Below are 22,114 nucleotides of genomic sequence, written 5' to 3'. Positions count from 1 at the left end.
ACGGAGGTGTCACATCACACAAGCCCCCTTCTTCTTCTTCTTCTTCTTCTTCTTCTTCTTCTTTAAACACTAAAGTCCAATTTCAAATTTTGAAAACCTGCAGTTTCCTAAATCCTTCCATCATTAACTCACGAAACGAAAATAAAACAAACCCCTTCAGAGAAAATAGTTATGGATCTGTGCCGTAATTTATTTCCAGGTGAAGCTCTGTAAAAGAATAATGAACCAAAAGTGTGATTGCTTACTCCAAAACCTGGAAGTGATTTAAGAGCTTTTAGCACCAGCATAGTAACCACTTTGGTCATGAGAACAAAACTGAGTCAGTTCAATAGTCAGCACTGTTCTTTCTGAAGAGATAGTTAGCAATCGAGGAGAAATGTCATTGGTCATGAAGGCATCTGACTGAAGTTAATTGAGCTGAAGGTTAGGACTGGAATTACTGAGGTATTGTCTAACGCTTTAAATGGACAATTTCTAACTGAACAGACAGAAACACCATTTTTATAACCTTGGCATTTTTTGCTCTCTGAATGACGTGCATTGAACACACCTTTCCTGCTACTCCATTTTTCTGGATTGCTAAACCAAGAGATGAGACCAACATCTTCTCAGCTACATAAAAGTGATTTAAAAAAAAAAACAAAAACAAAAACATCCCTTACTTTGTAGGAGGTGAAAGTCCTGTGGCCTCTCCGTGGTGAGGGCTGCGATCACCGATATCATCGCATCGTAATTATCTGTCCTCTTGTAAGCCAGCAACGCTTCGTAAAACTGGCTGTAAGTGCTTTTGGCCAAAGCCCTTTGCACATCCCTGAGGTAGGCGGTCCTGAGGGCCTGGTGATTGTCTTTCCTGGAGCCTGCAGGTTTTCCAGCCTCTCTCCTTGGAGCTCCACTGGCGTTCTGCCCTGAAAGACAAAGAACAACGTGAGAAGAGCCCGAAGAGGAACAAACAGGTTGCTCCATCATATCGACTCCTCGTTTCATTTACAGGGGGTTTCTGGACTACTTCAAAGTGGGAGAGCCAGACCTGCTCCTGGAAATGGCAACGGAGCAAAATAACTCTGGGGATCACTTTTAGCATCTTCTCTGATCTTGTCAATTGGAGAAATGTGCCAGGAGGTCGCCAAGGAACGAGCAAAAGGCGACACAGAAGGCTGTGCATGGAGGTCAGCAATAAATCAGGGTTTGTGATCCCCCTGGAGGAGTAAAAGCATCTTCAACAGGTGGGTCAGCCAACTCTGCTGGCCTGACACATGGGCAATTTTAAAGGAGAGATTACTCACCCCCTAACAATGGAAAGAGAAAAGGCGGGGTAGGGTGTTTTCCAGCAGGAAAACATAAGGTCAAAAAGACTATCTAACCTGAAATAACACCCAAAGGAGCACAGGAGCAATGCAGGAGGACAGCAGAAGGTAGGAGCAGCTTGGAACATCCTGCTGAACTGCAAGTGGACTTTGTTCAAAATATCAATCTTTAATTTCTGATACGTTTCAGAGGAAAAGCCTCTAGCATGTTACAGGCATGCAAATATGGATGAAGGATATGGTAAAGAACTGATTCAATTAACCTGCCATATCTTTTGGCATTTAGATCTTTAAAAGTTCTTTAGTGGAGGATAAAGATATTTAAGTTTCAAAACATGGGCTTCGTTCAATTTCCTGAAAAGGGGAAAAACCTGGGTGTGAATTTTATAATCAGTATCCTAGAGCTTTCTGACACTTCCATAGGAGTGTTTTCTGTTTAAGAAGTGAGCAACATAAACAACAAATCCATTTATTGCTATTATTTTCTCAATTAATTTTAGTGGAAACAAGTTTCTGTGAAGCCACTCCAACGGTTTAGGACAAAATAATTACCAAATATTCTGTTTCATTCAAATATTCTTAAAATACAAATCGAAAGAGAAAACACATCAAAAGAGCAACACGGCTTCACACAAGAAAAGCTTTTAAAGCCTTCCAGAAAACTGGCTTTTTTTTGTTGTGTGGGGTTTTTTTGTTGTTGTTTTTTTTTTGTTTGTTTTTTTTAAAGAAGGGATTAGCCTTCCAGTATTCTTTACCCTTTAAAGAAAGACTTCTAAGTCCAATGATCCTACTCATTTCCTTGTGAGAAATACAGAAAAATTCCCGGCTGTTCTCAGGAAGACACGTAATGAAATAATAACCAAGCCTTTGAGTTCAAAGATAAATAACAGGCAGAGTGAGATTAGAGGGATGCACACAGAGATGACGTTTGCTGCTCTCTGTTTCTGCAGAAAAAACAGCCTGTCCTCAGGAGGAATTCACACATTACACCCAGAACAAAAGAGAGACGGTTTCTCTTCCGTACCTGGATTCACACTGACGTAATCTAAAGCTGCATCACTTCACTGGCTCTCTTCTCACAGACCCTGGACAAACAGGAAGCCCAGCAGACCTGTGCTCAGCTGGCCCTTTTCCCAGCTCAGCCTCTCAAGTGCAAAAGTCTGGCTTCAGATGGTTTCTTTCATATCCACCTTGATTTAATTTACCGGCTTCTGTGTTTTGTTTTGTGCGATCCCTGCTGAAAATTCTGAATTACCCTCCCTCCTACCTGCAGGGACTGAGCCACTGTGTTGGGTGAGCAGAAAGAACATTGGTTCCCACTTGGAGAACTGACAGTCAGTGGAGAAATAAGACACAAGAGGTATTTCCTTGGGACTGTGTCTTTATAAAACACGAAGGGTACCTGCACTGTTCAGTCCTGTTGCCAAGTGGAATCCTCCCTGGTTCAGGTGGAGCCCGGGGTTCAGCTGAGCACACGAGGCCTTGGAGAAGGCACTTCTCTGCTGACTCTGTTTTTCTTCTGTTAAATAAAACCATTAACAGCGAATTTAGGGAAGAACGAACATAGAAAGGTGCACTTCAAAGTATGTCATCCTATGCTGAAAACACCTGAGCAACCCAGAGAAGTTGTGGCTGCCTCATCCCTGGAAGTCTTCAAGGCCAGGTTTGATGGGGTTTGGAACAGCCTGGTCTGGTGGAAGGTGTCCCTGTCCCTGGCAGGGATACTTCTCTGATTAGAAGCCAACACCCTGGTTTTTTTTAGAACTTTATTGCTCCACAATTTCAAAGATTTCACAAGCTTTGTAAGGACATCATCGCCTCCTATTCACAATTCTGGCGGCACTACATGGGCAGCAAAGAAGACACACAAGGTTTTTAAACCCCCAGACTAGATTAATGATTTAAATAGATCAGTAAAATCACCTTTTTGAAATAAACTGGCATCATTACTAACTCTGCAGGAGGATCGTGGAGAGCACCGACTTAGCTCAGCATTGATTAAATTAAATTGCCTTCCACCCTCACACTTCTGTATTAGACACATCTTGCTCCAAGACTGGGTAATGTCCTTCAAACAATACAACTGAAAGCAGCTCCTCACCTGCTCTCTTGGCCAGGACCTCCCTCTCCTCCCACAGGAGGCTGTGCTCAGGTTTGTAGCCACAGCCCACCCCAGTCAGGCTGCAGCACGCTTCATCAAACTGCTTTTTGTGCTGGGGTCGAACAAACTGGTAAAATTCTTTCGTTGGGGAGAGAGGGAGGAAAAGGGGAAAAAAAAGAAAAAACAGAAGAAGAAGAAAAAAAAAATCAATCCATAACTGCTACAGAAACCTACAGCAGCAGGATTTCAAAATTAGGCAATAAGGAGATAAACAGGTGCAGCTAAATTAATTAAAATCTAAATGCCCTTGTCTAATATTTATACAATAAGCACATTTGTAAGTTACACAAAGGTCAGCTACTACGCAAACATTGAGCAATGTCACTAGGTAAAAAGTGTCATTTTTTCACTGTAAATATGAAGTAAGACCTCCCAGTGAAACAGGACATGAGGTGACTCATAAACCATGAGGTCCAAGTATCCTCGAGGCTGATACTTTGAATAACTGATGGGTTGTTAATTTTACACTTCACGTTACTTACTTACCACAGAGTGTTTGCCAACATCAAATCAGCTTTAGGTTTCAGGTGCCTGACACTCTCGAAAACAGGACTTAGGCCTTGATTTGATTATCAAAGATTTTATTTATATAGATCACCAGCAAATTGGGAAACCAACTGTGGTTACTGATAGTACTGAGTGCTCATACTGAGCTTCCCATTCCTTAACCTTAGGCTCTACCTCACACAGTTTACAAGATGCATAACTATGCTATTATTATTTCAGCTGATGAAAAGAAGGCAGAGAAAAAAGCTGCCCATTTGTTCACACGCTGAGAGAGAAATGAAAAGTCACACAGAAAACACTGTAAACTGGAAGAAATGTTGATGGGAGTTCAGGTCCTGTCAGTGCAGTTGTTAAAAGTCATGAAAATACCAACTAGTCCAGTAACTATCCACGTTTGCCCAGATCCTTCGCTTTATGCTCACCATTATTTAAATAGAAAATTCCTCTAGATATTCTGTCTACTTATTTACTGCTTTAACACTGAATCCTTATGAATGCATGTGTCCAACTCACACAGCCACACCCTTGAACTCCTACGTCACAGGGAATTAAGCTGCACTACTTTTAGACAAAACCTCAAACTTCCACAGAATGTGAATTTCTTCAAGTCAAGATGCAAGCTGACATGGATAATTACACTGAGAAGATTTCTATGTGGTCTGGGGAAATAAAGTGATGAACGTTCAGGATGACCATCCTGACTGATCTGTACTTCAGATCTAAAATAGTACCGAAATACCCAAGTCTACTTAAAAGACAAAAGCCACGTCACATAAATACACCAGGGATACACAAAACACACCAAATGTACCTCGTAACAAGACGTGCTTTTTGTCATCCTCCAAGAAGAGGGAGCTCATTTCAGATAACATGGCAGGGAAGTCATCTGTCTTCTTGTACTGCTGCAGGGCCTTAGAGAAGAGCTCATAGTTCTGCTGGCTCAGGGTCTCCTTCACTGTGGTGATGTAGGACGTGGCTCGGGCCTTCTTTGGCTCTGGCAGCTCAGCTTTCCTAAGGGCCTGCTGGGAGGGCAGGAAGGGATTTCAGTAGAGTGACTTTCACAGGAATTCAGGTAGAAGCGCTATGTTTACAATTCCAACAGCACATGGAACGAGGAATGGTATCATAGAATCATAGAATCATCAGGGTCAGAAAACATCTCTAAGATCATCAAGTCCAACGTCCACCTGGCACCACCACCATGTTCACCACTAAACCATGAATGCTTTCGCCTAACAGGTTGCAGTTATGGTAATCACCCCTCTATCCATGTATTATTCACCTTCTCTGCTGATAAAGCGACTGCTTCGGGGAAATATTCCTAGAGAAGGCAGCCAATAATCATTGCATAACTCTTAGGAGAGGGCTTAATCAAATGATATTTACTCCAAGCCTGGAGGCTGAGCTGATTCATCGTGACATCAGACAGCAACAAACTGCAAACACAAACTTTCTGCATGAACCTGTTCTCTTCCTTCTCTCCCTTCTCCTGGATATTATCGGCTTCAGGATCGGTTTTCGTTTGCCAGCTGACTGGCAGACTCACAGACAGGCAACATCCAGTTAGGACAGCACCTTGGACAACTGCTGGTGCACCCAGTCACTCAGGGAATTTTCCTGAATTCATAGTAACTCTTAAGCAATTAGCTGCATAATGAGTTAACTGAGTTTGGAGACAGGGCAGAACTACAGTGCACAACTGCAAAGTTAACACACAGTGATGACCCATCTCAGGGGGGATTTGGATGTGATCCCTTACCCAAACCTGGCCAGTTAAACCATTTGAGGCTCTACCAGCAGCTGGACCAGCTGATCATTGTAGGTTCCTCCCAACTGAAGGATTCTGTTCTAGTCAAAAAGAATGGAACCACCCACCACACCTGGTGACTGGGAGAAGTTGTTCACTAAGCATTCAATGCCAGAAAACAATTCTTTTCACCTACTAGCTCTGCTTGGACCTGTACTTGATTTGGTCTGTGATGTCTGGATTTGGGAAAGATCATAGATTTTAGATGTGCACTGTTGAGTATTTACAATTTGGAGAAAAACATGCTTGTTCCAGTATCAGTCATCTGTCTGCCTGGAAATTTCCAATTCAAATGACACAGGGAAACACATACTGTATTGCTGACTAGCTTTATTTTCTTCCTTCCTCCTTTCTGCTCATCTGTTAACCTCTTCTCATACTGAAGGGAAAGTGTAGACAGACGATGTGCCTGTGAAGACAAAAAGAATATAAGAAACATACCAAAAAAAAAAATTTAAAAAAAAAGTTTTTCAAAGTTATCGTCCATTTAATTTAGATTTTTCCAGAAATAAGGCTTGTTGACTCAGTTTGAGACACCATTCAACAAAGTGGAACAAGTCAACCTAAATTACTGCAACAGAGCCCGGGCACATTTTTGTTTCCAGAAGGTAATAATTTAGTGGACAGGTCAAAAAGAGAGACCAAAGCAGAGTAAATTAAAGACAAAGCTGGTCTTGATTCCTGACCAAGCAAAGCTGAACTCAGAGCAGACTGTTCCAGGGCAGCCTGTGAGTGCACACAGACCTGTGTGTGTAACCGATGGCTCAGACACACCTTCACTTTCCTGCCTGGAAATCCTTCTCTGTGTGAAGAAAACCTGTATCAGGCTTTTGGGGTACTGAGAAGGAAAGCCTAAACAGTGCTACAGAAAATATCAGGGCAGGTAGGATGAGACAGCAGCAGAAACCCCTGTGGCTCAACAAGCTCTTCAGCAGCTCCCATTCCCAGTAACACAGAACGGCTCTCGAGCCAGAGGACTGGGATTGCTCCACTATTGGATCAGCATCAACCACCTTGAACACAATCACTCAAGGAACAGAAGAAGCTGTAGGACAGCCCCATATTGCCAGCTGGTCTCTCCACACCTGCTGAGAAAGCAGGAACGTGGAATTAGTTACTGCTTTGCTCTTGCCCAATAAAGATTTCGTGGCAAGTACGTGACTATCAGCTCATTTCTGTTCACTTGTGAGAGGAACCAATGAAACATAAGAGTGCCCCTAAATTCCACTGTGACTTCCAAATATGGCTATTCAGATCACAAAGCTTCAGAGACAAATTAAACTACCTACAGCTAAACACCACCACTAAAATAAACAACTCCTATGGCCAATAATTTCAGATGAGCCAGTTTGTGGAGTCTGTTGCTGTACCCAGAAATACAACTTAAGTGTGCACTCCTAATACTGCAACTACACCCAATTCCACACAAACCTGGCCATGATTTCAGTGCACATTTAAATATGTTTTACTTACGAAAGGGAATGAAGAACTAGAATATAAGCAGCAAGTCAAGTATTTATGATACTTGTAGTAAGGCAGAAAAATTATCAAAACCATTTTTTACTCCTGTGCTATGTAAAGGCACTACCTTGAACAGCAAGATCCAGCAGAAATAAAAAGGCTTCCAAGACAAGTTTCCATGAGACATATCTCACAAGGAAATCTGATTATGGGGAACTGGTAAGTCATTATTTAAATGGATTGAGAGACTTTTTCTTGCATTTTGATTTTTTGAGATGACAAAGCCTTTTCTTCTTTTTCACCCCAAGCAAATTCTTTCAGGATGACAGCAGCTAAATTTCCTTTTTTTTTTAGGGAACAAGGATGCAGCATAACCTTGATAAAAGAAAAAAATGGCAACACAGATACTATGCTGGATGGTGAAGAAATACAGGAAATCACACAAACTCCATCCTCAGTCCAAATCCAGCGCTAAGTAAATCAGCTGCAGGCTGGACTCAAAGTTGGCTCCCTCAGCGGCCCTGCATGTCTCAGGACTACGCTCAGGTCACCAATTTAGGAGCAGCACAGGATGACCCCAGAGTTCTGCACTCAGAGGAGCAGTAATGCCAAACAGGGGAAGAGGACACGAGCGAGCGACTGCCAAGCCATCAGGTCTGTCAGCTCATCTGCCTCCAGGAAATGCTGAGCTCTGCCAAAAGCAGAGCAGCTGTGTTAGGAAGGCACTGTGGCTGAGTTACCAACTCCCTGGAAACGTGCCAGGCTTTCCAAAGAATAAGTTTTGGTGTCTGTGCCACGGTGGCTCCTGGGCGGTGGAGCCCATTTCCCACCTGGCTGCACACAGGTTCAATATTTGCTATCCTTGGTACCTTCCCTCTGTTTTGTACATGTCTCCATCTCCCTTAGGCCTCCTCAAATATTCCCCAGACACTTCTACACCCCCACATTTTCCTGCAGGCATTCTCCCCCTAAGCAAACTACGTGGGTATGCTGTAATAGGCATTCCTGGGGTCTGCAAGCCAGCACCCAAATACTCCTCTGATGGCAGCCAGATAAGGGAGCCACCCCTCCAACCACTGCAAACAGGGATTTTGGGAAAGCAAGAACACAGCCTAATCACTGATGCATTAAAAACACCAATCCAAGAGGAAAGAAAATGAAACAGCACAGAAGCAGCTTTGTTGATCTTAATGAGATAGTGGATTCCTGATTTAGACAAAATGCTCCACAAGTCTGCAATATTCATTCTCTGAGGCAAATCAAAGATTTTAATCTCAAAGAGCAATTTTCTAATTCATAAACCCTCCCTCACCCTTTTTTTTTTTTTAATTCAACATCTGGTTTCACACAAGGAGCTGACACAGATTCCACCCAGGACAAACTGTGTATTTAACAACCTCTCCCCTGAGAGCTCTTTGCTTCCCAGAGAGCGTGGTTAACTTCCAGGAATCCACCTGGTCAGCAGCCTTGGAGCACAGTACAACCTGTTGATCATCCACTTGAAAGTGGCAAGGAAACCCTTTGATTAATTTAATTAAGAGAACTTGCAATTACCAGTGCTGATTACAGTGAGTTTTTTGAGAGAGGGTTGAGCTGGAACTCTTAATGCCAAACCCGTTTTGCTTTAAAGCCTGCAAGTTTTACTTACAAACAAGTCTTTTGCACACCGTGGCCGTTACCTTTTCCTCTCCTGGCAATTCACTTTCCTCCTCTGCATCTTCACTGCTCTTCTCACTGCGCTCCAAGGCATCCAAGAGCCCAACACAGCGTCTTCTGGGCGAGACAAATTCTTGCTCATACTCCACACACAGGCTGGATGTTCCCTCTCCATTTACTGGCATCAACAGCACAACACAGACAACAAATTAACATTCCACATTACACCTCTTGTGTTTTCTTTGACTGAGTGATATCTCCCAGCCTTGTGAAGCAAGCCACAAAGACCGGTGGATTAAACAATCTTCCACTTGCTCATAACTGGTCTGAAACCAGAGCTTTAAACACAAGTGCATTGTTCTGTTCCAAACCAGCAAGAAATCTAGAGTGCTGAAAGAATATCTGACATGAGAAATGCTTTATTCTGCAGCATTAGCTAACCACAAAATTTAAAACACCCCTTTCGTTCCAATGTTTTTCTTTCTGTTTTCTTAGCCAGATTTCTGAGTAAGAGTCATTTATACAACAGGATGGAAGAAGAACACATTGAAGTCAGTGTCAGTCAGAAAACTTCCAGTTCTCATTGTCAAAACTAACTGTGATATTCCACCAAACTCCTGTTCCATGGGGCACTTTTTCAGGCCCCATCTGCCTTTTCACTCTGTAATTACAACTGATTTGCTTCATTTCTATAGCTTAACTATGTCCCTTCTGATCAGATGTTTCCATCAGTCTTTGAGCTCTCCTCGCTTTCTTTCCCATTTCAGTTTCTACTCTCTTGATCCTCTTTGGGGTTCAGTTCAAAACAGAAAGATGTATCTGCGAGGACACAAACCCACCTTTCCTTTTCCTCTTCAGACTGGGGACATGGTCATCCAAGTTTTTCGCTTTTTTGACGGAGGGGATCTGCTCAGATGAAGTGGATGGTGCCGAACTGCCATCACTCAGGGAACCAGCACGGCCAGGAGGGCACTGGGGCAGGGGTGGGGGCATCTGCAAGCAGTTTGCAAAGTGTTACAACAGCCAAAAGCCATTTTTTCTACTCCGCTCCCTTTGCAATCAAAAATCCCAGCAATGACCCAAAGACATCTCCTTTTCACCAAATAACCCTTGATATGGAATGATTGTTAAAACTCTGGATTTATGGGCTTTTGGAAAAAAAGGACCAAACAGCTTGGAAGTGCAGTAAGCAGGCTCAGCACTAAGTGAGCTGGTACCAGAAGAAGAATCACGACCTTCTAAAGAACAAACACCCCCTAATGCTATCCCTGCAACAACAGCTTCTTCTGGCAAAGCACATCAGACCGTGGTTCTCATTTACCCCAAAACTCTCATTGATGATCAGAAAAGATCCAGTCATTCAGTATCATCCATCTGTAACTTATTAGTTTGAACAACTAATTGTTGTACGTGGCTAAAGTGTCTTCCAGGAACTCATCCAAGTCTGTATGTGAAATTTTAAGTGTTTATTTTAATCTTAACCTCTGTTTTGGGAACAAAGAATCCCCCATCCTGGCTTCCATCCTGTTTCTTGCTGTAACTTCCTCCAGTCAATTAGGAAGTCTTTTTACATCAAGGAACTATTACAGACAACATTAGCTTCTTAATGCTAAGAGAGAAGCTGCATTAGTAAAGATGACCCAGTGATGACCTGTAACAACAACTGATAGTTTTTCTTACTCTTTCTACCAGTCAGCTCCAATTTCAGTGTGAGGGTATGACTGATTCTTCCACACACATGCCCTCTCCCTGAGGTGGAAAGCTTTCGGATGCCAACATCGATTCCAGGGTTTGCATACCACCCAATAAAGGCCATGTTTATTTAGGAGGAAGAGGAAGTTATTTTTGTGATCTAACCTAATGAGTTGCCCAGCATAACAACAACATCCTGTCCCAGCTCACCCCTGGAGAAAGATGAGGCATACCTTCTTTCCTGTAAATCCTCCCATGCTTAGAAGTGACAAGTGACTCTGTGCTAAGTCCTGTGGGGAGTCACAAGCTGGCCTCAGTGATCCTTACGGGTCCCTTCCAATCTGAGGTCATCCGTGATTCTCTCTCACATCTCTCACCTGGCTTAGAATTCCCAGTCTCCAACACTATTCAGGAAATCTGCTGTGTGTTTTGTGAGGTTTGTTTAAAGACACTTACAATTTCTTGAGCGACGCGGAAGAAGTTGGAGACGCTTCTGACCGCATGCCCGAAGTTGTCATAAACACTCACGTAAGGACGGACCCAGGAGGGCAGTTTGCCTCTTACATCACCGACTGTGAACCTGTGTGGGAGTGGAAAGCAAGAGAATTATTTGCCAGGTTGGGCTACATTAAATAAACAAACTCTAGATCAGCTTCTAAAGGGAAAAGGGAGGAGTAGCAAGACAACTGAAGTTTGAAACAGCGCTCGGGAGAAAAGGGCTTTGTGGATACCACGTATCAGGCAATCAGCCAATTCCCATCTTTTGCCCATAAAAATCCATAACTGGGCAACACGAACAGTAGTACTGAACCTAGACTGTCTCCAGTTGAGCCTCAGCATTGATGGCTATCAAACTCTTGTTGCCTATAATATACTTATTAAATTAATTAACATTTTCTGAAAGGACATTATTGCAGTATAATATTACTACAGTATATTAATATACATAGTATTTTTTCTCTAATATAATCTGTCCTCATTTCCATTCTCCTCAAAACAATGCAGTGCTGGTGACTGCCTTCTCAAATGAAAGGTGGAGAAAATGCAAAACCATTATCGTTGATGTTGCTGATGCCACATCCCTGGAAGCGTCCAAGGCCAGCCAGGACGAGGCTTGGAGCAACTTGGCCTAGCAGGCTGGAGCGAGATGAGCTTTAAGAACCTTTCCAACCCGAACCATTCTGGGATTCTGTGGTGTTTGCTTGTGTTGCAGAGCCCAGGTTTACCTCTGGTCACACAGGAAGATGGCCCCGTAGTCCTGGCGGTGCCTGATGACCCGGCCGATGGCCTGGTTGACAGCCCGGGACGCTTGCTGGCTGTACCACTCACGCCCAGACAGGTACTGCAAGGGGTGGGAGGAAGAGTTAACATGATTTACCAGGTAAAATGTTTACTCCAGGCTGTACAGTCACTTTTTAAAATTAATTATATATTTTATTTTATTTTTTAAAAAGATGTCAATGCATCGGAGAAGATGCATTGACAAATCTCGAAGAGTCAAAGAAACCCAAACAGGGGTTGACTCAAATATTACACCTGAATTATAGAGCACAGAAAAACTCCAGTAGCAACCTCCAGTTTGAGGGGCTATTTTATATAAGGTGCACTGACAGCCTTGGCAGTATAACAGACTCATCATATTATTTAAGCATGACTGTGCTGCAGAACAAACTCAATTTTAACACCATTCATTTTCGTGCCTGAAGAAATAATAAACCAAACCCAAACCAAAGCACAAAAACCCCAGCACACACCGCCACACCCCCTAATCCATAATCCCCAAACTAGCCAGCACAGGCAATTCTTCCTGCTCACCCCCTCTCTGGATGAAATAAACCCCTCAGACACAGAGATGGGTAACACACATCAAATTTTTTACTTTAATTACACCCTTTTTTTGAGCCTGTATTTGTTTGAGACTGTGCCAACGGGAGACAGAATGTGAAAACAAGGTGACTACATTTGTGACAAACTCCCAAGGTTGTTTTTGATATCCATGCTTCCACAGGGCTGAGAGAAAAAATCCAAAATCCACAGGGACAAGAGGGAGAAATAATAACACGAACCTGCAAACAGCCACCAGTGAAAAGCTGCCCAGTCTTACCCGTGCACCTGCACCACTTCTCTTCATTTCATCCAGAAACTCCATCTTCAGAACGACTCTGGGCTCCATGCGAGGGGGAAATGGAAGCCCAGTAATGATGACTCCTCGTCCATTTGTATCTGCAAAGTCCAAGCCTTCACTGGCCTGAAGAGACAGAATTTTCCATTTTCAGCAGGGTGTGAAGTGACATTTCAGAGCAATTCAGCAGTTGTTGGCCTTTTTCCTCCATTCAATTAATTCCCTGGCCAAGTGTAGTTTATGAATACGTTATGAATAGCTTCAACTAGATTTTTTGCTTTTATTACCAAGACTTTAAATTTGTTTTTTAACTCCAGCAGATCCTAACAAAGCATAGCTCAGCCAACACTGTTAATGCCTGTCTTATTCCCAGATAAGCACAACAGCTGTATTGAGACCATGCCTTAAATGTCAGTCAACACCTCTGTTCAAACCATCCATACCCTGACTTGATAACAAGACATGGTAAGAACATAACAAACCTTCTCTGACAGTAAAAATGAACAGAATCATTCCAAAGCAACAATAGAAAGCTGCCAGAAATCTGCTCAGAATTCACCAGACTATGGTGCCACGTCCACCAGCTGTGCTGCTGACATCCCATCAAGTATTTGCCACTCACGTGCCCTGTACATGCACACTGTGCTGGCAAAACACTTTGTGAAATGAACAGAATCAGAGAATCAAACAGACTGGAAAATAATTAGAGGGGGAAAAAAAGTTGGTTTGTTTCGCAGCTGAATCAATTCTCCAGTCTCAGCTACAAGACTGGAGACAGCTATGACTTTACTGATCCAAAAACCTCTTTAGAGAGTGGGAACAAAGGTTCAAAACAAGCTGGGTCTTCTCTTGCTGCACAGCAAGCAGCAGCAAAAAGGCTCTAAGAGTAATTTCTGATCTTCTAAGTATTTCTACTGATAAACACAAGTCAATTTATCAGCACTGGAAAACATAAAGGAAAGGTCAACAAATGAGTCCAGAGAATGTAAAGGTTATGTGTTTTAAAGCTAAGGAATACTTTTGGTTTTCAGCAGTGCTGTTCTAACATGTTTGATTACAATTCTCCAAAACAATTCTCATCTAATGTGTTGAGTTTTTGGTGAGCAGCCAACGTGAAATACAAGTATGATGCTCACCCATTTTAAAGAAACCAAATATGTGTCCCTTTAATAATAACAGCAATGAGGTAAATATAAATGTGACCTCATTTTGAAAAAGCTTCAGGGCACTTGGGTTTATCCCCACATATAATTACAGTCAAACAACAGAAATGCATTGAAATCCAGACCGATGGTTGTTCCTGTCAATTCTATCATCTTATCTCAGATGAAACAAATTCCCAGTTACCTTCCCCCGACACACTGCCAAAAATGCAGCTCCGTTGGACTTAGGACAGACGACTTTATCGTAGTAGGCATCGATTACCTAAAATATAAACAAGTTTAAGTAAGGGTAGGAATGTTATTATCCTGCAGTAACTAAATTTGACTTGCACACCGAGATCTCAAGCGTGATTAATTTGGCTTAGTAGAGTTGTGTTTGCTTTCAGCTAATTGCAAATGTGAGGAGCCATTTTCTAGGCAAAAACCTTTACACCACTGTGAAATCTAGAACACATCTGGGTAAGAATAAAAGATTAATGTCAGATACTCCTGATAAGAAGGTAAAATGTGGACTGTCTTGTGTTTCTGCAGATCCTTAAGTAAAACAGGAAAACCGGGAAAGCAAGTCACGGATATTATTTACTGTAAGAAGCAAACAGAAGGGCTACAAATAAACAGATGACACTGCACGATTCTTCAGCACTGAGAGCATGATGAGCTGGGAGGAACAGTCCTGCAGAACGTTCACAAATGCTGACTCCTCAAGTGACAGCTTTCTACCAGCTCGATTACTCAGCACATGTGTATTTTAGCTGCTGTTACTTCACTGGATTGAAGTGAAGACTGTACCCAGCACAACCAGCCAAGAGAGGACAAGAAGGATGCACAGAAGAACCACACTTCAAAGAAGGGCTCAGAGAGTTTTAATTTCATCCTAGGATAAAAATTTGGGTGTTTCTCACCTAAACACATTTTAGAGGAGGTACTTAAACATAAAAACAGATTCCGAAGACGGCAGAGGTATGGAATGCAAATAACCGACCTCTGAAAAGCTTCCTTTGTTCCTGGGTTCCACAAACATTGGCTTCACTTCTTCTATTCTTTTAGCAAAATCATGCTCCTGTTAAACAGACAAGGCACAGATCAGAAATGTCACGGGAAAGTGAGCGCATCCAAGTGCCCACAAGAACGGAAACGCTCACGAGTGGTCACTGCTTCCCCACCTCAGCCTGCTCCTCTCTTGCCAAAACACCGAGAGGGAAGCAGAAACAAGCAATCCCAACAGCACTAACAGTGATTCCTTGCAGCTGCTGCACCTCAGATATTAGGCAGGTTCCAACACTCATCTGCCAGATCCCAGGGCATGACTCCTCTGCCCCTGCATCCCCTTTCAAGAAGGAGCATTCAAACCAGAACTGTTCTAAGCAAGTCTCACCAAGGACACTCAAATTATAGAAATAAAATTCACAGAAGTTACAGCTGCAATGGTTACAATTGAAAGTGGAATGTTCACATTGGGATTTGTTTTCCCCCTAAGGGTTGAAACACTCAGACCAATTCTAATCTGGAGGTTTAATAAAGAGAAGTCTAGTGAAATTAAATAAAGTGTGAGGTCAGATGAGATTGTATATTAAGATTCTTTTGGTTTTGGTTTCTACACCACTGAAGTCCAGTGTACTGTGATTGAAATAAAAGAAGTCTGACCCGATTTTATAAGTTACTTATTAACAAAGAATTTTTCATACAATCCCACAATGGCTTGGGTTGGAAGGGATCTTATAAGATCATCTAAGTACCAACCCTCTGCCATGAGTATGAAACTTTCCACTAGAAGGTTTTAACTACCACGGTTAAATAACATAACTGCAAACTGTCCAGTGTGTGTGTGTGTGTAACCAAACCACTCAAAAAAAGGCAGAGCCATAAACATACTCTCCAGTATTCCAGGCTCTTATCCATGACAGGATACGAAGGGAAGAACACCAGCAGCCCATGTGGAACAACTCGCACGATGTTACCTGCAACGAGATAAACAAGGGGACTTTTTCATCCTGGGATGGAGAACCCAAACTGCAGAGGGAAAACAACAGAAACAGGACAAGAAATTGCACTGATTTCTTGTGATCCTTAATTGCTCTGCAAATGACCCTTGGCTGCATCACCTCTAATTTTCTAGTTTGTGTCACTTTCTGACTGTGTTTAGGAATCACCTTTCTGATCCAAACACAAATGCCTGACAATAAACATTTACTCCTGACTTGGAAACATTCAGCCAGGGACTCGTGCCTTCTTTAGTATTGCTCCTTCCAGATTTCTAAAAACTGTGGGCATCGACTCATTTCTGAAATCCACACACTTACACTTACCAATTGTTTTTCCCAAAGAAGACAAATAATCCTCTGAAAACCTACAAAGAAGAAAAATCAAGTAACATCGCTGTAGTTCCTTTTCTGTGTTTTTCATATGCAGACTACATGTGATAGTCATCTAAAATAGCATATCCAGACTCCCAATTGCTCTCCTTCCTGTGGCAGGCACCCAGACAAATGACAAAAATCAGTAATACTTTGACTACACTTTACTAATACTATGAAATATTCCTATTACTAAGCACAGAAGATCATCTAAACTCCAATGCTTTTCAAAATGCACAAATAGAAATGGGAATCCATAGGAGTTTTATGATTAATACTAACAACAACACAAAAGTGAGAGTCCTGCCAGAAAAGTCTACAATGCTGCCAAGCCTGACTAATGTTAAAACTACTTTAAATAATTATTGACAAATTAGGTGTGGTTGCTACAGGGCAAAAAAGAGTGAATTTGGTTGCTGTGGTTATTATTTACTCATAGTAAATCCCTTCAGCTTCAACTGAAAAGCCCTGCTGTCCAATGAGCCATATTTATGTCCTTCCAACCGTGACTGAAAACTCACCAGTTCTCTCATGTCTTTAGGTTTCTGTTTTGTACTTCTGTGTACTGCTTACCCAGAAAAATTACACATGCAGGGAAAAACCCCAACATAGATCTTTTTATAAGACCTACAAACACCAGCATCACCACACAGATGTTATCAAAACACAGCGATCTCTGTGAATTCCCTTCCTTCAAAAAAAGCGATAATGGAAAGCTTGACAAACATTTGGATATGTTTTCCTTAAGAAGGCAACACAGAGAGACTGGTCGTGGTGAGAAGCTCCAAATATAAAAATAGTTGTTGCAAACACGTTTCAGTCAATTAGGTCATGTTTCAAGTCAATTAAGTCTTCAGCTAAGAAATTTAGGATGGGGTTCCATGTCTGTGAGGGTGGATTGCTCTGCAAGGGACAGGGCTGTGGGTGGAGGTCCAAGCTGAGGTTGGCCAGGACCATTAAGGACTGTCAGTGCCTCGACACCTGATCCATTTCAGCCCTAAATTCTAAACTTTCAGCAGTAGCAGTTAAAGGGGTGTTGTTATTCAGCACATTGTTTACCCAAGAAAAGCACCACAGAGAGCCCCTTATTTCACCAGCACCCTCCTGTAAGCAGAACCCAAAATCTCAAAGCAGAATTCCACATGGAAGTTCCTTACCTTCTTTCATAGGTAGAAGTGAGCACAGTTCCATCAGGCCCTTTTGGAATGATCCCAACCCAGAGCTGGTGCTTATCAATAACGTGAGGATTCTCCAAGCAAACAGGAAAAGGGCTAAAGAAACACAAAGGGAAGATCCCAGTCATACTCACTGTATGATTCCCTCCAGGTTACCAGTTCCAGAACCACAGAATGGTTTGGGTTGGAAAGGACCTTAAAGCTCATCCAGTTCCAACCCCTTGCCATGGGCAGGGACACCTTCCACTAGACCAGGTTGCTCCAAACCCCGCCCAACCCGGCCTTGGACACTTCCAGGGAGGAGGCATCCACAGCTTTTCTGGGAAAACACACTCCAAAACCCTGAGATAAAACCTAAAACCACGAGAGCAGATCTGCACTTTCAGGAATGGCCCTGTTCCCGCAGCTAGGTGCTTACATCTGCATTTCCATGGTAAATGATGAGAGGGGGGAGAGAGTCCCACTTGTGAGGATAATTGTCCTGACCCCCTGTCGAACGAGCTCGTGCATGCTGTAGCCAGGGCTGAAACACCAATAGCTTAAAGTCTTTCCTGCATCAAAGAAAGAGAAAACACCAAGAAGGCAAGGTTAAGTGGAAAAATTAGCATATGGCACATTGCACGTGAGCTGCTGAAAGTAAAACGGGCAGCATTTGAAGGCAAAATTCCAGGTGTATGGTAAGTTAGTTTCGGTAGAAAAAAAAACCAGATACCTACATCCAAGTATCATGTGCATGTCTTTTAAATTTACACACTTCACTCAAAGCCTATGTTTCCAAAAAAGAAGCTGACATTTGCAGGAAATGCCCATTAATATCTGTCCAGTGAGTAACTTACTGCTTAGAATTACAAGACAACATCTATTCTTAGCTGAAGTTTTGCCCTTCCATCTCACCTGGGCAAACCCCATACAAACAATGCCCAAATTCTAGGAAAATCACATTCCAAAATTTAGCGAGTTTTGTATCTCTCTAACTCACACTAAGAATTGGTGCAAATTAGCTTGGGTCTGTATGTGGACAGGCAAAAAAGTATCCCCAGACAAGAGCAAACTCACTTATGTCAGGAGCCCAAGCAACTCCAGCATAAAAGCAAACTGGGCTAATATGGGATGGCCTGGAAGAGGACACCAATCCCTCACATTTCCCTCCCCAGTGCTCAGCTGGAAACAAACCCCTCTAACCCAGCACAACAGTTATCCAGTTCCTGGAGACATTTGTAACCTGGTGTGCTGCAATTACGTAGAGGAAGATGCTTGAGTGGATAATTTCCACAAAATCACTGGAAAACAGCTATTCCTAAAGGCTTAAACTATTTCTATACCACTGCAGGAAACCAGAGACTTTATCAGTCATGTCTGGCCTCTGCTGGGCTTGCACACAGCACAAGTCTCAACACACTCAGGCCTGTTGCACAGGTACTTGCAAATGCGGGTTTTATTTGAAAATTTTGTCTACAAATCTTCCAAATTATGCAACACACTCAAAGTGTTTGTAGTAGCTTTTTCCTGCACAGATCTTTAACTAAATCTGCATGGATTTATCCTTGTAACTTTAAACTCCAATTGAGCAATGTCTCAGGGAAACATCTGCAGATAACCAAACAGCTCTAAATTTGTGGAAACATTCAAGGGGACATTATGTGGAAACCCACTAAATTAGTGGAAATTCGTTCTTTGAAAACCGTTACTTTTGTCCCTAAAATAAAAGGATTTCTGTGAAACACTTCCATTATTGAGCACCTAATTAAATTGATAGTTATGAGGCAAAGTATTTACAGAGATCCTTGGAGAGGGTTCTGTTAAGAAAGTTTAGGTAAAGGGATCTGCATTTCTCTTCTCTAATCAGAAAACCTTTTGTTTTCCACCTAATTATTAAAAAATATATTAAAAAATGAATGTTGAAATCCAACAAAGCCAAGCTCGGTGCAGCTTTATAGGAGGCTTAGGATAAGCTTTTTGCTTCAGAAGCCAAGTTTCTTTTTTTCTAAATATGTTGTTTTGAAGCATGGCTATATTGAGGTTATTCCAGATCCCAAGTTCTGCAGAGCATAAGGAACAAAACAGGTGGGGAGTGAGAGAGACAAGGAGAGGGAGAAATCTCAGCTGAACAAGGACTGAAAAGTGTAATTGAGGCTGAAACTACCAAGAGCTGACAACGTGCCCTGAAGAACTTAGGACGTTGCTCAAAGTAGGTCATCCCAGAGAAGGCAACAGCGCCCCAAGGCATGGCATTTTATGGCAAAGAAAGAACTCACATGACCTGGCCAAGATCCCTGTCAAATCCCTGCAGAGGTTCAGGAGGAGCCAACCAATTGCAGCACCTCCCCAGTGAGTCACTTCAACAGAGAACGTTCATGGAATTTACTCTCCTAATACCTTTGGCACAAATTTTCGGCGCTGCAGCTGTACACGAGTCTCCTTCTTGTAAAAGGTGGTTACAGGCCTTAATCAACACTAATTTTGTGTTAAACGCAACAGTTGTGCAGGGAAATACAGCTGGTGTGAGAACAGGACACCTCATAAACCTCAGAATCACTCCTGAAGGAGGGTTTCCCCTTCTTGGGCTGCTCTGAAGGTTTTCTCTACGCCAATACAACCAACCATTCCATCATGGAGATTCTTTTCTTTCACTGGAATAAATGCCCAAGAAGAACTCCAGCAGTCCACAAAGCACCAAGGAATTTTTACACTGAGATGGTTTATGTCACCTCACCTTTAGAAGTAATTATAGAAGTTGAAAAGCACCTCCCCAGCTTATCATATCCACAGTGGAGCTGTGCTTGTTTTCTTTTATTTGAACCAGAAAGGAGCAGCTGAGGAGTTTTCAATCCAGTTTTTACATGAACCTCCCCAAGACCAGTCCTGTACCTTGTTTTTTTGAAGATGATGAATCCCAGAGATCTGTCCTTTGTTTCTTTTTCTGATTACTGTTATCCACATGAATATGTACCTGAAGGAAAATAACAAACATTCCTAGAAATGGCTGCAGAAAACAACTTGCAGTTCATCCCTCAAAAAAGCTAGCCCATCTTAAGAGTAATTAATGTAATTAGTGTCACTCTTACAGGGTTCCTAAGGCTGTATTATTTCCTCTTTCCTGTTGTGCTTCCAGTGTTTCATAACTTTCTAAGAACCAAAAAAAGTTCATTCAACCAGTCATTCTGAGTCAGATGATGAAAGCAGCTTTTTATGGGCTGCTTTGGCCAAAAATAAAGAACCTCATTATTTGGGTATTTCCACCAGCATAAAACATGCAGGCTAGAAATAAAATACTATTGTGGTAGAAAGACTTGCTTCATTAGGCAACAAAGATAGTATCAAGTTTTAAATTTAACGTGGTAGTCAGAAAAAGATCTGTTTCTAAAATTCATTATAGCAGCACAGTCCATAAGTTCCAAACTCCAAATAAATTGTAACTTCAGGGAAGGAGGTTCAGTGGTTCTGTGGAACTTACTTGGCAATGGGCTAAAGAGAACAAGATTATTGGAAGAACACAGCAGTTCTTGCATGATATGCAGTATCAAAGCTTTCAGAAATTCACATTTAGCTGCACTTTCCTAATTTCATTTCAGTTCTTCAAAAATTGCTGCGTGGCTCCCTTTTCTTCTCAGAATCTAAATTAAATACAGTTCCCTTGGTGTTTTTTTTGTTTTGTTTTTCCTTCCTGTAATCGACATCCCCATTTGCCACACTATCCACATCCTTCCTAACCTTGGATACACTAAGCACAGGGATGAAACAGCAGGGAGGAAAAACCCAGCACACAAAGCATCCCATACCTTGTAATATTTAGATATTGCCTGATGTGGCAGGAACCCTGTTGTGCTGCCTTCTGGGGACTCGATGCTGAACACTGTCTGCAAAATGGAGGTAAAGAGAATCACAGAATCACTGAGGTTGGGAAAGACCTCCAAGACTGGGGAGAGAAAGCCGTGACCGACCCCCCACCGCGTCACCCGGACCAGAGCACCGAGGGGCACATCCAGCCTTTCCTGGAACACCTCCAGGGATGGGGACTCCACCACCTCCCTGGGCAGCCTGTTCCAATGCAAGACTGCCTCTTCTGGGAAAAAAATTCCTCAATTTTTCCTGATGTTCAACCCGAGCCTCCCCTGGCACAGTTTGAGGATGATTCCTTTCGTCCGGTCACTTGTTCCCTGGGAGCAGAGCCCGACTCTCCCCACTCCCCTCTCCTGTCAGGGGGTTGTAGAGAGTGAGAAGGTCCCCCCTTGAGCCTCCTTTTCTCCAGGCTGAGCCCCCCCAGCTCCCTCAGCTGCTCCAGCCCCTTCCCCAGCTCCGTTCCCTTCCCTGGACACGCTCCAGCCTCTCAATGTCCTCCTTGCCACACAACACCTGAGGTGAGGCCTCATCATTGCCCAGCACAGAGGAACAATCAGAACAATCACCCCCCTGCTCCTGCTGGCCGCACTATTTTTGACACATATATATTTTTGATTTTTGCTTCCAGCAAAATCCCAAATGTGGTTTTATACTGAGAAGTTTCTTCACAAAAGTTACCGCTGTGGTAACCTTAAATAACATCTCCCTGCTCCTGTATTTAATAAGGCAGAAAATCTTGAATAAATAAGGTTTTTACAGGTGATTCCTGCCAACCATATGGTTCTCTCATTGTTCCAAAATCACAAGCCAACATTTAAATATACTCAAACCATACAAATGACAGTATTATCGTTCACACTGTTCATGACTCT

At 42.5% G+C, this 22,114-nt stretch overlaps 1 protein-coding gene across 4 annotated transcripts in view; it reads right to left on the bottom strand.

Annotated features, from left to right (window-relative positions):
* Window positions 1-22,114, bottom strand: part of RTEL1 (regulator of telomere elongation helicase 1) — a 42,684-nt gene that overhangs the window by 8,568 nt on the left and 12,002 nt on the right. For 3 of the 4 annotated variants that reach the window (XR_003573249.1, XM_027901837.1, XM_027901840.1), the window contains exons 15-32: window positions 21,182-21,259; window positions 20,271-20,352; window positions 17,821-17,953; window positions 17,385-17,498; window positions 16,180-16,220; window positions 15,746-15,831; window positions 14,856-14,933; window positions 14,058-14,135; window positions 12,693-12,836; window positions 11,815-11,930; window positions 11,045-11,168; window positions 9,736-9,889; window positions 8,920-9,074; window positions 6,093-6,188; window positions 4,784-4,994; window positions 3,406-3,543; window positions 2,707-2,823; window positions 663-905 (exon numbers count right to left, since the gene is read on the bottom strand). Coding sequence is in view for 3 of the 4 variants with exons in the window: in XM_027901837.1 (XP_027757638.1) it covers window positions 663-905; window positions 2,707-2,823; window positions 3,406-3,543; window positions 4,784-4,994; window positions 6,093-6,188; window positions 8,920-9,074; window positions 9,736-9,889; window positions 11,045-11,168; window positions 11,815-11,930; window positions 12,693-12,836; window positions 14,058-14,135; window positions 14,856-14,933; window positions 15,746-15,831; window positions 16,180-16,220; window positions 17,385-17,498; window positions 17,821-17,953; window positions 20,271-20,352; window positions 21,182-21,259 (2,188 nt within the window). In the remaining variant the exon portion in view is untranslated. The remainder of the gene's footprint in view (window positions 1-662; window positions 906-2,706; window positions 2,824-3,405; window positions 3,544-4,783; window positions 4,995-6,092; window positions 6,189-8,919; window positions 9,075-9,735; window positions 9,890-11,044; window positions 11,169-11,814; window positions 11,931-12,692; window positions 12,837-14,057; window positions 14,136-14,855; window positions 14,934-15,745; window positions 15,832-16,179; window positions 16,221-17,384; window positions 17,499-17,820; window positions 17,954-20,270; window positions 20,353-21,181; window positions 21,260-22,114) is intronic. The other variant, XM_027901839.1, reaches the window with a different exon arrangement.

This window comes from Empidonax traillii, unplaced genomic scaffold (genome assembly GCF_003031625.1).
Source record: "Empidonax traillii isolate 1590-97213 ecotype Southwest subspecies unplaced genomic scaffold, ASM303162v1 scaffold816:size509043, whole genome shotgun sequence".
Classification (NCBI taxonomy): Eukaryota; Metazoa; Chordata; class Aves; order Passeriformes; family Tyrannidae; genus Empidonax; species Empidonax traillii.
The sequence above is the reverse complement of the archived record's forward strand: the minus strand, read 5'-3'. Positions and strand labels throughout refer to the sequence as shown.